The sequence below is a fragment of the Trichechus manatus genome, unplaced genomic scaffold (genome assembly GCF_000243295.1).
Source record: "Trichechus manatus latirostris isolate Lorelei unplaced genomic scaffold, TriManLat1.0 scaffold00079, whole genome shotgun sequence".
In the NCBI taxonomy this organism is placed as follows: Eukaryota; Metazoa; Chordata; class Mammalia; order Sirenia; family Trichechidae; genus Trichechus; species Trichechus manatus.
Window position 1 is genome coordinate 8,417,463 of NW_004444015.1, and position 15,366 is coordinate 8,432,828.

Consider the following 15,366-nt stretch of genomic DNA (forward strand, 5'->3'; position numbering starts at 1 on the left):
TTCCATTCTTTGAGTTTGTGATGGTTAAGATTGTGTCAACTTGGCTGGGCCATGATTCTCAGTGTTTTAATGTAATCACTCCCATGATTGAATATACCGTCAGTAGCCAATCAGATGAAAGGGCGTCTCCTTGGGGGTGTGGCCCACATCTGTATTTAAGCAGATGTTCTGGCTTTTTGCTCTCTCTGGATGCTGCGGCTGCTTCCTGTCGTCTTATCTCCCGTTCTTGGTTGCTGTTGGGTAGAGTGTTCACTATAGGTCTATGAGATCAAGTTGGTTGATTGTAGCATTTAGATCTTCTGTGTCTTTATTGAGCTTCTTCCTGAATGTTCTATCCTTCACCGAAAGTGGTGTCAAACACACAATAAAATATTTAAAGAAAAAAAAAATAGAAGAACCCTATTCCATGATCAGAAGCTGACTGGAACCAGTGAGGGAAATAAAAAGAGCAATGTCACAATTTTTTCCAAACCTCATTGTTTGAAATTCGTGTTAATAAGTAAAATGATGCCAGAGATAACACTCTCAGGAGTAGGGGATATATAAGAACACCAACTGTAATAAGGTGTCAGCTCCATAATGGCTGTGAATTATAAAAATATTCTCTTTAACAAGCCTTCTTGCAGAGTTTCTGTCAGGAGTTACAGAGGATAACAAAGTTTCCTTTGTGTTCCCAGGCTGCAAGATCAAGCTGCCGAGACCATTGAAGCTCTGCATGCAGCAGGCCTAAAAGTCTGGGTGCTTACCGGGGACAAGATGGAGACAGCCAAATCCACATGCTATGCCTGCCGCCTTTTCCAAACCAGCACTGAGCTCTTAGAACTGACCACAAAAACCATCAAAGAATGTGAAAGAAAAGACCGATTGCATGAATTGTTGATAGAATATCGGAAGAAGTTGCTGCGTGAATTTCCTAAAAGTACCAAAAGAAACTGTAAAAAAAGGTAAGAAAGTGTATCAATTTCTTATATTTAGACATCGGTGAGATGTAAATCACAGTTGCTTATGCAGAAGCTTCCATTTTCTGTAATTTATCATTCTCTGTTTTTTCCTTGTAAGTTAAAACTTTCCCTGAAGACTTGGCTAATGGCCCATTTGAGATTATTTGGCATTTTCCACCTCTCCTTTAAAAAAGTTCACTTAAAAGAAGACCCTGAATTTCTCAAGGTTTAGAAACTATTTGAATTTCTAAATGTTTAGCACCTGGGTATTCCACGTTGGTATCCTGGTCTGGTCCACGTTAAGAAAAAATACTGCTTTTCATAGTCTCTTAAAATTGAACTCTCCTAACAGTTTCCATGCGTTTTGAAGTCCTGGAGCCATTTTCTCTGTGCATTCTTGTGCCTCAGAATTCCAAAGGGGGCAAAATACTTGTTAACATGGCCACATTGGCTCTGCTTTCAACTATCTGCTTGAGACCTAGGGGTCTCAAGGAAAGCTGCTCATCTGCTATAGTTCAAATGCCCAGAGATGTATTTTCCTGTACTTCCCATTGACCAAGGCTCAGCCTTGTCCAAACCAGCTACTTGACTTTACCTTGGGCGTAAGCAATTTGATTTCCTCTTCTGGAATGCCACAGGATGCGTCTGTACCAACTTCAAAGGACCCTAGGCAATAATTATTTACGACTTCTTGAGCACACTTTATGTTTCAGGCACAAAGTTAAATGCTTTACATAATTATTCTCATTTAATCTTCACAACAACCCAGTGAGGTGCTCTTAGTTTCTTCATTTTACATGTAGGGAAACTGAGGCTCAGAAAGGTGAAGTGATTTACTCAAGATCACATAGCTTATAAGGGGTGGAGCAAGTCTAATTCCAGGACCCCTGCTTTTAACAACTATGCTGTATGTCTGTCCCCATCCCTGATATTTAAACAAGCTTTAACAATGAATATTCTAGACAAAAATGTTTTGAAAACAAATAGTGGTAATGATTGCACAATATTGCGTGTGTGATTAATGCCACTGGATTGTACATTTTCTTCCTTTAGTCATATATTACTTGTAAAGGCAGTCCTAACCTATTTGCATTTTGCTTGTCTATTCAGCAGCTCTAGGGCACTTTTGTAAAAGCCAGTGCTTACAGAAAACGTAACTCACTATGACATCAGACCATCCCTCATCTGGAGTTGGGTACAGTCTTTCTCCCAGTTAGATAGACTTCAGACCCAGAATCACCTTTTTCAGCTTCTGCTCCTTTCCCTCTTCCACATCAAATCAGCAACCAAACCTTATCCATGTTCCCATTCTCAATACCAGTGCTCCACATCCTATTTCTAGCACCACATGCCTTGGATCCCTAAACCCCTCTGCCAGATGAGTGATCCTTAAGTAAAGCAGTGCCCATACCATAGCCCTACTCAGAAATCATAGTGGTTCTCCCATACCCACAGAATCAGGTGGGACCAAAGGCCTCCATCTGCCCTTTCAGCCTGATTTCCCACTGTACCACAATATAAATTCTCCCTCCTCACCCCTTTTTGCCCTGTCTTTCAAGTTTTGTTTCCGATATCACTCCTCCACAAGGCTTTTCCTGGCCACCCACTGTCCTTTCCTGTGTGTATTTATTGTCTCAATCACTGAGCATTAACCATTTACTGTCCTCTTTGGTTGAGTATATTCTCTTGTGTATGCTTCTGTCACCACAAGGATAATTTCTGTTCTCCAAAGAAACAGTCAATAATTCTTTGCATTCCTCCATTGGGCCTACATATATTAGGTGTTTATAAGTATTGCTTGTTCTCTAGGGAGGGGAGCAAAGAAAGAGAACACGTGATTGATGTCTCTGATTAATGAATAGAGCATACTCACAAAATGATGAAGCAAAGTGTATGGACAAGTACAAAATATTACAGTGTTAGTAATATACACTCAAGGAATATGGACCAAAGGAATGATGAGGTGTATTAGGCTCTCACTCCTCAAAAGGTGGGCCATAGAACAAACTTTTTCACCAGGGAAGCTTGTTAGAAATACCTACTGAGTCAAAATCGGCATTTTATCATGATCCCCAGGTGATTCCTTTGACATTAAAGTTTGAGAAGCATTACATTAGGCCAGTGGATCTATAACTATGAGATCTTGCTGTGTCTGATGCTTCTACTGCGGTGGTTCTCAAATGTCACCCATGAATTCCTGAGTAAAAATTAAATAATCACTGTGGGCTTTTTCCCTAATTACAAAAAAAAAACGTTAATTGATAGAATTTTCTCAGTTGTAAGTTTTCCCCCATATATTTTTCTTAAATTTTGACACATGCTAAATTTGTCTTTCCTAGCACCTAATACCTCTTAGTCCTGACTACGCACTAGAATCACCTAAACCTGTTGTAGTCCGGTTGATTCCGACTCATAGCGACCCTACAGGGCAGAGTAGAACTGCCCCATAGGGTTTCCAAGGCTGTAATCTTTACAGAAGCAGACTGCCACATCTTTCTCCTGTGGAGTGGCTGGTGAGTTCGAACCACTGACCTTTTGGTTGGCAGCCGAGCACTTAACCACTGTCCCACCAGGGCTCCTTCTAGAATCACCTAGGGAACTTCTAAAACATACTGATTCCCAAACCCTGCCTTCTGATTTAATTGGTATGGGAATGGACCCCGGGCATAGACATTTTTGTAAAGCTCCCCTGATGATTCTACTGGGAAAGCTCAGGCTGAGAACCACTGATCTAGTATAAAATGATACTTGGTTAAGGAACATTTATCAGCATTGTTTGGCATTTTGAAACGAGCATCACGTCTGTCAGGCACTCCATCACATTTGAGAAGCCATGCTCTATTAATAGGTTTTGTCACTCAGGCAAAGACTTTAGGAGAGGGTCTTCTGTGATATTTTTTTTTTAACCCCAAAGGCATTTTGTGTATTTCCTGTGTTAAGGAGTTTTCAGATGGACTGATGATTTGTCTTCATATCAGAGTTTGACTAATTGATCTGTAGTTTCCAAAATTTTCTTTTGAGTTTCTTGTACAGAGGCAGGCTGCTCAACCTCCTTTATTTTTATACCATTTAGAACTCATAGTCGTCTCTCCGAGCAGCTTGAGTCTCAGAAATGTGATTGAAAGTCTCAGTTGTGCCATTATTTGAGGCAGCTGCTTATTTTGAATTTACAGGTCAAGGAACCAGATTGTTCACTCCTCTTATCTGGGACCCTTCCCTTTGTGGTTTAAAAAAAAAATTGAGACCCTAAATACAAATGTATAATAGATTTAAGCACAGCTTTTTTTTTTTTTCTTTTTAGAGCATGGACAGACCAGGAATATGGATTAATCATTGATGGCGCCACATTGTCACTCATATTAAATTCTAGTCAGGAATGTGGTTCAAGCAATTACAAAAGCATTTTCCTACAAATTTGTATGAAGTGCACTGCAGTGCTCTGCTGCCGGATGGCACCATTACAGAAAGCCCAGGTAACTGTGGATGTTAATTAATGTTCCATTCTGGGTACTTCTATAAACATGTGTCTGAATGTTCAGGCCTACTTATTTATTTTTAAGCGCTATTATTATCACCTAATCTCTTCTTCCCTGACTTCTTGCTCTTTGTCGTCAAACTCAAGAGTCTTCCCCGATTTGAATTTAAAGCTATGCTTCACTTTATTGTCCCCTCAAGCTGCCTGTCCTATTCCTCCCCTTCCAAACTTCTCTAATGGCTGCTTGGTGCCTGCTGCCTCCATCCCACTGCCCCCAACTCCTCTATTGCATTAGCCCCGTGCATTCTTTCTTCTCATCCTCCCCTGTTGGATTGCCTGGAGGAGGGCAGTAACCTCCTTGTCCAGTCCCTTGTGCTGTCTTCCACTCTCCTCATTCCTCCACTGCATTTGATACTACCAATTAGATCCTTCTTAAAACTCTCCTCCCTTGGTTCCTGTGACAGTCCGTGGTCCTGACTTTTTTCTTCTTTGGCAACCTAGCATCCTTTAGTTTTGTTTTATCCTCTGTCTTCTCCCTAACTGCCAGCATTCTCTAGGGCTAAGTCTTCCCTCTGCTTTTTACTTTAAAGACTCTCTCTGTCTGGATTAGCACATCCATTTCTATGACTCCCATTGATATATTTCTGGCCGTGACTTTTTCTTGACGTTTAGTCTCATATTTCTATCTGCCTGCTAGGCAGCTCCATATGGATTCCCCACTGTTACATTAAATTCTAGTATCCATGGCAGATCTTACAATTTTCTCCTTCAGGCCAGTTATTTGTCCTCGTTATTTCTGTTACCAGTACCATTTTTCATTTGTTCCCAATGTCTCAAAACTACCCTTCTCTTCTTCCTCACTGTATGTAAAGTCACCAAGTCCTGTTCATCCTGCCTTTTGTCATAACTCATTTTGGTGCCATCTTTTTAAACCTGTCACCACCAGCCTGGTCCAATTCCTTATGACTTTACACGCAGACTATTTTTTGATTTAGTCCCCTGCTGGTCTCCTTGCTTTCACTCTTCCCCCTTTAATCTATTTTCCCACACCCCAAATTAATCTTACTAAAACACTGCTATGTTCTTGCTCAGACACCTTCAGTGGTATCCTAGTCCCATAGGATGAAAAGCAAATGACTCAGTGTAGCACTTGGGGATCACCATGTTGGACCTTAACGAGTATTTGTATGTTTTGTGTCCATTACCAGTTGCCATCAAGTGGAGTCCGACTCATGGAGACCCTATGTCTGTCAGAGTAGAACTGTGCTCCATACTACTCCCTTATCCAGCATAAATCCTCCATTCTTGTTGGTTGTTCCCCCTTTGTGTCCATTCCGAATGCCATACTCAAGCCAACTTCCAAAGTTTTTCTCGTATCATTTCCTCATTTGGAATTCTCTCTGAACCTCCTCTTGGCCTAACAAAAATGTTACTCAAAATAAAACCCAGCTCAAGGGCCACTTCCCATGTACTATGTTTTCCAACTCTTCCAGCCTATGTTGGTCTGCTTCACCTGGCTTCCTTATACATTTATAGTCCTTAGAGTCTCAATTACATAAACTTTCTCATTTTTATATATACTGTATGTATTCTTTCATCTATGTTAGTCTTGCCTCTTCAGATTCTTCAGCTGCTTGTTCTAGACAGGAGATGGCTGTGTCTGTGACTTCTCCTTGACACACACCTCACCCCCTTCAACGTGCACGCTGTTCATCCTAGTCTGGGGCATTGTCTCTGTCTTCTCATTCATAGTCTCCACAGCAATTAAGGAGCTCTTCTTTCTTTTCTTCAGCCTTCAGAGCCCCAACTGGGGGTTCAGTTCCTACAAGAACAGTATCCATAGAAATCTGTCCCCTCAGTCAGAGGCTTGCCTCAGTTAGCAATACCTCTTTTTTTCTTATATTCAGCGTCTGCTGCTCAGATTACTCCCCTAGGTTCTGACTACTACACTGCCCAGGCCAGTGTCTGAATACCTGACTTCATGCTGCTTCTCCCACCTGGAATATGGAGTCTCTGTGGTTCAGTCCTCAGTCTATTTTATTTCTCTCACTGTAGGATATCATCTTCTCATCTGTCATGTTCATGTATGTGATGTCCAAGTCACTATGTCTAATCTAAATCTTAGAGCAATTATAGCCTTTACTTCTCTGGCTGCCTACCAAACACATCTTCTTGGATTTGTCATTATCTGCTGTTAACAAATAGCATTTTTTGTGCTATTTAATAACAAGTAAAACCTGGCTAAATTGTGTTTAAAGCAAAGACTGAGGTGCCTTAGCCTCGTATTAAAAAAAAAAAAAAAACCCATTGCCATCAAGTCCATTCTGACTCATAGCGACCCTATAGGACAGAGTAGAACTGCCACATAGAGTTTCCAAGGAGCGCCTGGTGGATTCAAACTGCCAGACTTTTGGTTAGCAGCCGTAGCACTTAACCACTGCGCCACCAGGGTTTCCAGCCTTGTATAAATTATCTGTAATCAGTTATGTTGAAAGTGGATTTGATTTATGTTAACTGGTGAGAGCAATCATGAGGACAGAATTTTTGCAAAGTGTTATTTAGCTACTGAATTATTTAAGCTTTTAAAACTCTGCTAGATTCTAAGAGGGTTTTGAGAGTTGACACATCAAGCAGTCATTATCTAAAACATGAGGTGGGAAGGCAGCTGCTTGCCCAATACACTATCCACAAGTAACTCTGCCAGGAGAATGTTTGGGAGAACTTCGAAGCAGAAGTGTTTTTAACACTGGGGGTGAACATTTTATTCAGCACCTACCATACACAGCACTGAGCTAGATGGTACCATTGACACATCCTGAGGAGACACCCAGAGAGTAGTGACAGGCTTTGTACACATATCTTGGGCATCTTTCTGCAAATCTCACCACCTTTACAATGCCCCTTTTTAAAGTGTAGCTACCTATAGGAAAGGTCAAGCCATACTGAGCAGCAGGAAATTTAGTAAAGATTAGTGGATAGCCTGATGGGACCAAGAATTTAACATTAGATAAGTTCCAGAGAACAAGGATTGTGGTGCACCTGAGGGAGGTTACAGAGGAGAGAGTGAGAGGTGACTAAACATGTTCTCTGATCCCACTTTTCTTCCAATGGCCCTTTACAAGCTACTCCAAAGCAATTTTCTGGCCTCCATTGGTAAACATTCAACACCTCATCTCAAAGGACACATGGAACAACAACAAAAGAGGGAAGCATGTGAACGCTGATACGGGTAGGAAGCCAGGCTTTTAATAGTTCATACATGCAGAGAACCAGAAACAAGTGGGTGCTGGTGTTACATTTTGAATAGCTGTGTTCTTCTGCATCTGAGAATTCTTGACTGTTGTACGTATATGCACAAACTACCTGTCTGTTTGAAAGGCCTCCATTTACAAGTGTGAATGAGTCATAAACCCCAAATGTGGTACAATCTCACATTCTGCTTTGACCTTTTCTATACCTCTTTTGTATTTAATGTTTAGATTGTCAGAATGGTGAAGAATTTAAAAGGCAGTCCAATAACATTGTCGATAGGTGATGGTGCCAATGATGTTAGTATGATCTTGGAATCCCATGTGGGAATAGGTAAGAAACATCTACTGAGATGACAGCTGTAGGGTATCGGTATTGCTTTTAGGTAGAGTGGTCTTATATTCTAGAGACATTGTTTTGGTTGCTCATCTTGAATTTGAATTTGGGGATGATAATTGTTAATCGAAAAAAGGGCCTCGTCTGATGGTGGGACACATCTATCCCAAGGTCCTACCCTTGGTGGGAATGCAGCAAATGCAAAGTGTGAGGCTATTTTTATATTGGCCAAGTAAAGTGAATTTCCCAAACCTACTGGCAGCACAATTGATCGTTTAGCTCTCACTTTGACAGCATGCATGAAATCTTATTGATTTTCCTCTTCTGGCCAGACCGCCTGCTTATGTTGCTGCACTATATCTTTTGAGATATTTAACTGTTTGGGACTAAGAAATGATAATTAGTTGGCTGGTTTTCTGTGTGGCAATATTTATGGGTGGTTTGGGCTGTAGTGTTGAATTTATATGTTAACGTACAGCAACAGCTTTTCTGCTGCCTGCACCATTTTTCCCTGTCAGGCTACTGTTAGGCAGCAAAGCTAACACCCCAGCAACTTTTGGGGGGTGAGGAGGTATGGAATTAGAAACTTGAGAATCACTGTACTACAGTTTAGATTCCCAAATTCTTCTTTCCATTTGGAATTTGCCCTATTCGGTGTGGAAGTCTTATAAGTTTCACTCATTAGTTATCCAGTGTGGAAATGACCTAAAGCTGCTTCAGCTCATGGGATACTTCGGCTACTACTTAAGAGTTTCATTCAGTGAAAAGATTTTGCCATATTTTCATTGTGACTCCAGTTTTGAGCTCCTAGAATGGAAATCCCAGGTCTTTGAGGTGCCTTAATATAGCCTCTAGTCCCATGAAGTGCACAGTCAAGCACTTCCTAAGTAGCTTAAAAATGATTTTCAGGTTTAATTTTTTCCTCCAGATAAATTTTGCCTTGTAATGATTGAAATAATGATTCTATTTCATTGTTTCATATTGTGTTACCAATACATAGCTGCAAACTAAACTTCATTTTACATTTTACTGGAAAGTCGTAGTGTTGCTTTAAAGAAAGCACTTTTTTGGTTTACAAAAATGTAAAGTATAAAGTTGAACTATAACATTTAAGCAAGTTTAACATGTTAAAATAAAAAATCAAAGGGTTCCTTATTGTCTACAGTACTCACCCTATAGAGAAATATTCTTTTTTTAGGTATTAAAGGCAAAGAAGGTCGCCAAGCAGCCAGGAATAGTGATTATTCTGTTCCAAAGTTTAAACATTTGAAGAAACTGCTTTTGGCTCATGGACATCTATATTATGTGAGAATAGCACACCTTGTACAGTATTTCTTCTATAAGGTATGTGAGAGAATTTTGGTAATTTAACTGATGATAGTTTAATCCAGCATTGTCTTAGCTCCTCGTAGTTTTGTTTCTTCCCTTTTTTTCCCCATTTTTCGTTTTTCTTTCGTTGTCTTATTACTGAAATCTGCGACAACAAAGCAGAGGTGGTCTTTTGATGCAAGTTTTTATGTAAACTTTTTTGAAGTGTGTTGTTGCTGGGTGCTGAGGAGTCGATTCCGACTCATAGCGACCCTGTGTACAATAGAACAAAACACTGCCGTGTCCTGCACCATCCTCACAATCATTGCTATGTTTGAGCCCGTTTTTGCAGCCACTGTGTCAATTCATCTCGTTGAGGGTCTTCCTCTTTTTCACTCACCCTCTACTTTACCAAGCATGATGTCCTTCTCCAGGGACTGGACCTTCCTGATAACATGTCCCAAGTATGTGAGACAAAGTCTCCCCATCCTTGCTTCCAAGGAACACTTGGAAGTATAATCTACTTACATAAAAGTTTAATTTGGAAGTATAATTTACATAAAATATACCCATTTAAAGTGTATAGTTCCATGAATTTTGACAGATGTATGCATCAATGCAACCACTACCCCAATCAAAAATAAAACATTTCCATCACCCCAGAAAGTTCCTATGTGCCCCTCCCTAGTCAGTCTCCTCCATCCCCTGCCCCAAGCAACTGATAATCTGATTTGTATTACTACATAATATATACAGTTATGTAATATATGGAATAGATATATAATTTCTAGATTTGTTTTGCCTGTTTTAAAGCTCCATATGATAAATCATATGTAGTCTTTTATGTCTGGCCTATTTAACTTAGGGTTTTTTTTAATAATAATTTATTTTTTGTTGTTGTTGTTGAGAGTCTACACAACAGAACATGCACCAATTCAACAGTTTCTGTGTATACAATTCAGTGACATTGATTACATTCTTCCGGTTGTGCAACCATTCTTACTTACCCTCATTTTCCTCCGCCATTATGGTAAACTCCCTGCACCCTAAGTTTTCTGTCTGATCTTACGATTTGCTTTTGTTCATTTGATCCCATATAGATAGATCTTAAAAGGGCACAATGCTCAAGGCAGACATTATTTACTAGTTAAGTTAAAAATTTGTTTGATTTTAAGAAGACTTTAGGGTATATTTTTGGTCTAAGGTTTAAAGATTATCTCGGCAGTAGTTTCGGGGATTCATCTAGCCTCCAAGGCTCCAGAAAGTCTGGAGTCCATGAGAATTTGAAATTCTATTCTGCATTTTCCCCCTTTTGATTAGGATTCTGCTATAGAATCTTTGATCAAAATGTTTAATAATGGTAGCCAGGCACCATCCAATTCTTCTAGTCTCGTGGCAGAGGAGATGGTTGTTCATAGAGGCAGTTATCCACATATTCCATATCCTACTCCTTATACCTGACTGTTTTTCTTCTGTTGTTCCAGGCGAATAGAGACCAGTTGTGCCTTGGCTGGTTAGCATGTGTTTTTGAGCTTTTTCCATGTTATATCATTTATCAATATTTTGTTGCTGAATAGTATTCCAAACTATTTTTTTTTAAGTAGCATAATTGTCTTTTCAGATAAAGTTACGTAGATAGAGCATGTAGAAGCAGGATTGTATTGACTGAAGGATTATGGGACCAGGGCTGTTTACTTCCTCAACCTCCCTGTCCTACCCTAGAGGTTCCTCAGAGCATGATTTGGAATCCGTGAATATAGTTTAACCCAGTTGTTTTATGCATGATGAACCTAGCATACAATGAAGGTGAAGTAACTGGTCTATAGTATGCAAATCATTCTAAGCTAATACAGGCCAGAACTTGATCTCCTTTTCTGAGCTCTGTTTAGTAGAGTTTTTTAAAACAATTTTTGACTTTTCATTTTGAAATAATTTCAGACTTTGAAAAGGTTGCAAAAATAGTAAAAGATTCTCATACACCCATTATCCAGCTTCTCCAACTGTTAGCATCTTATATAACCACAGCATAGTTAACAAGATCAGTAAATTGGTGTTAATTATTACACTACTATTAACTAGTCTACACACTTAATTCACATTTTGACAATGTTCATTAATGTTCTCCTTGTGGTCCAGCATCCATCTCAGGATAACACTTTGCATGTAACTGCCATGTGTCCTTAGTCTTCTTTAATGTGGGACAGTTTCTGTCTGTCTTTGTCTTTCTTAACATTTTTGAAAAGTACTGGCTGGGTAATTAGTAGAATGCCCCTCAATTTGTGTTTGTCTGAGGTTGGCTTCGGAAACCCTGGTGGCATAGTGGTTAAGAGTTCTGCTGCTAAGCAAAAGGTCGGCAGTTTGAATCCACCAGGCGCCCCTTGGAAACCCTATGAGGCAGTTCTTCTCTGTCCTATAGGGTCACTATGGGTCAGAATCGACTCAATGGCAGTGGGTTTGGTTTTGGTTTTGGAGGTTTGCTCATTATTAGATTTAGGTTATGCTTTCTTGGCATGGATACCACAGACGCAATGTTGTAACCTTCTCAGTGTATCTTGTTACCAGGAACATGTTGTTGATGTCTCATTAATCGTAATGTTAACTTTGCTAACTTGATTCAAGTCGGATTTTGGGGGTCTCAAGACCCCTTAAGTTTGTTCCATGTCATTTACTTCAGAAAGAGTATTCTGCTACTAAAACAGATATTTTATTCTATGAGTTAAAATCTGTTGCTATCATTATTTGTTTGTTACCCAGTTTGCCCCAGATGTGGCCAGTGGAAGCCCCTATGTCCTTCAACATGGTCCCATCATTTTTTGAAGTCGTCTTTATTTTCTGATACCACCTGATGTGTCAGGCTTATCTTGTGTTTTCCCTGCCCCAGCCCTGGATTCAGACATTTCTCTAAGGAACACAGGTTTCTTTTCTTTGAGAATGGTATGTAGAAACCAAGATCTGGGTGGAAGTTGTGCTCATTCTGCTGGGCTGAAATTCTAGGCCTTCTCAGTGGACAGAGGTAGGAAATACATATGGGTGTACACACAAATCTGTTTATGTCTGTATGTATATATGTGTGTACATACATATAGTGTACATACATATATACATATATAGGACTAGAATCAAAGATACCAATGTGAATTCAGTATGTGAGCTCAATTTATACTGATACCTTTGATTGCAGTCCAACACCACTCGGTTCATTGTAGTCTTTCCCTTTTCCTTATATGTAGCTCCATTCTCCAACAGCAAGAAGCCTGGTTCTCATTATCCAAAGTATACTTACTTATTTGTGCAATCCTAGAATACACTTAAAGCAGTTCCAGAATTGCTAACTCATACTCCTATGAAAAACAGACCGACCAACTTCAGTACACAATTGGTATATAGTTCTTTTTGTCTTTAGCCTTATATAGTCAAAATCTTTTTTTCTTTTCTGAACCTCACTGTGGTTATGTTATTTTTTTGTAATACAGTTAGGTTGATTTGTTTTTGTTTGTATTCCATTTGGGGTACCTCCTCACAAATCCTGAATTATCTTAAATGATTTTTTTTTTGAGCATGTGAAACATTGACACGGTTTTAAAAGTCAGAACTGTACCAAAAAGTATACTCAGTGGTGTGTACCTCTGTCTTTCAAGATGAGGTTTTCTAAGTATGTCACTTAATGAGTTTATATTCTTTTAAAAAATGAGAATTATCCCAAACTGACTTCTCTCAAACCCCTCTTTTATTTATATGTAATTCCTATTCTAAAATGATGTTTTTGACTTGATGTGGATTCATCTATAAGCATACCAACAGAGATAACCAGTGGTAACATTTTGTTATTTGGCCTTGTGATCTTTTTTTCTGTACAAAATAATGCATGTGTATATCATTTTTATATTCTACATTTTTTTCTTTTTAATTTTTTATTGCGATATAATTCAAATAACATAAAATTTACTGTTTTAAAGTACATATAATTCAGTGGTTTTGAGTATATTCACTATGGTGTGCAACCATCATCACTACGTAATTCCAGGACATTTCCACCACCCCCAAAAGAAACCTTGTACCTGTTAGCAGTCAGTCACAATACATAGTTTTGCACTTTGCCTTTTTCAGTTAATAATATATTGTGAGCATTTTTCCTACCCAGTTAAATAGTCATCTAAAACACAGTGTACCCATTGCCATCGAGTGGATTCCAACTATAGTGACCCTATAGGACAGAGTAGAACTGCCCCATAGGGTTTCCAAGAAAGTGACTGGTGGATTCGAACTGCCAACCTTTTGGTTAGCAGCTGAGCTTGTATCCACTGCATCACCAGGGTGCCCTAAAACATGATAGTTGTACAATATCCAAAGCCCCCATTATTAATATCTTGGTTTTCTTTTTTATCACCAAGCAATAGAGTATATGTTAGACTCGGCCTGGGTACAAATTTTCGTGTATGTGGAAAAAGAATTTATCAAATTTCTTCTTTAGAATACTGTTTGTAGGTATAGTATCGAGTATATGTGCCAACTTTAAATGGTTCAAATCATTATGCTATTTGAATTTCATGCCCAAATTTCACAGGAGGAAAAGCTCAGTACACCTTTTTGTCAGTTTTCTGTGATCAACCCCAGGTCTTAATAACCTTATAGATTTTTTTTTTTTTTTTTTTTTTTTTTTTTGCTGAAGAATATAACTGTGAACCAAGATTCACAGATTTACTAAGATCCTACCAGCCAGTATCAGCTGGTAAGTTTTATTGTCTTCATTTAAAATATGAGGAAAGTGAGGCTCAGAAAGATTCTGTGGCTTGCTTTTGTCTTCTTAGCTAAGAGGTGACAGAGCTAGATCTCCATCGTGGGTTTATTTACTCTGAGAGTCCAGGACTCTTTACATCCTAGTTAAGGTCTTTCAGGCCTGGCACTGAGGACGTAACAGCCCCACGAGAGGGTGAATGGTTATTTTCTCTTAATACCCGCCTAGTAGGATATCCCATACAAATATGCCGTATAGATCTATCTTACGATCTGACCCTACTGCAGAGACTTAATTTGCCTCTTTAGATTTTGGCCTGCAATTCAAGCATCTGCCACCAGATGGAAGGAACTTTCTGTTAAGGAAGATGGAACAAACATTAAAATGGTTAATATTGACCAGTGGTCAGTAATTGACATATTTCTGTTATCAATTTAGGGGATTATTTGTATAAATGATGCCCTCTGTCTTCATTAGGGTCTCTGTGCTCAGTGTCATTTTAGTTATTGACTTAGTAGTATTCCTTTTTGGTACTGTCTTTTGTCCCAAGATGATTTCTAATATTTTCAACCCTCTTTGGCTGAGTTTAGAATAAGAAGTCTTTCCCTCCCCTTATCTTTATTTTTTTATTTTATTATAGTAAAAAATATATAACATAAATAAAATTTGCCATTTTAACCATTTTTTAAAATAATTTTTTTGTGCTTTAAGTAGAAGTTTACAATTCTAGTTAGTTTCTCATACAAAAATTTATATATACATTGTTATGTGACCCTAGTTGCTCTCCCTATAATGTGGCAGCACATTCCTCCCTTCCACCCCTGATTTCCTTTGTCCATTTAACCAGCTCTATCCCCTTCTACCTTCTCATCTCGCCTCTGGACAGGAGCTGCCCATTTAGTGTCTTGTATCTACTTGAGCTAAGAGGCACAATCCTCACAAGTATCACTTTATGTCCCACAGTCCAGTCCAATCCCTGTCTGAAGAGTTGGCCTAGGGAATGGTTTTAGTGCTGGGTTGACAGAGAGTCCAGGGGCCATCTGAAGAGTTGGCCTAGGGAATGGTTTTAGTGCTGGGTTGACAGAGAGTCCGGGGGCCATGCTTTCTGGGGTCCCTCCAGTCTCGGAGAGACAATTAAGTCTGGTCTTTTTACTGGAATTTGAGTTCTGCACCCTACTTTTCTCCTGCTCTGTCAGGGACTCTCTGTTGTATTCCCTGTCAGGGCAGTCATTGGTGGTAGCTGGGCACCATCTAGTTCTTCTGGTCTCAGGCTGATGAAGTCTCTGGTTTATGTGGCCCTTTCTGTCTCTTGGGCTAATACT

General features: G+C 39.3%; 1 protein-coding gene across 10 annotated transcripts in view; it reads left to right on the forward strand.

Annotated features, from left to right (window-relative positions):
* The window catches only part of ATP11C (ATPase phospholipid transporting 11C), a 182,191-nt gene that overhangs the window by 136,006 nt on the left and 30,819 nt on the right, over window positions 1-15,366 (forward strand). For 9 of the 10 annotated variants that reach the window (XR_002824789.1, XM_023735470.1, XM_023735472.1 and 6 more), the window contains 4 exons: window positions 678-944; window positions 4,243-4,414; window positions 7,896-7,998; window positions 9,200-9,345. Coding sequence is in view for 9 of the 10 variants with exons in the window: in XM_023735470.1 (XP_023591238.1) it covers window positions 678-944; window positions 4,243-4,414; window positions 7,896-7,998; window positions 9,200-9,345 (688 nt within the window). In the remaining variant the exon portion in view is untranslated. The remainder of the gene's footprint in view (window positions 1-677; window positions 945-4,242; window positions 4,415-7,895; window positions 7,999-9,199; window positions 9,346-15,366) is intronic. The other variant, XM_023735475.1, reaches the window with a different exon arrangement.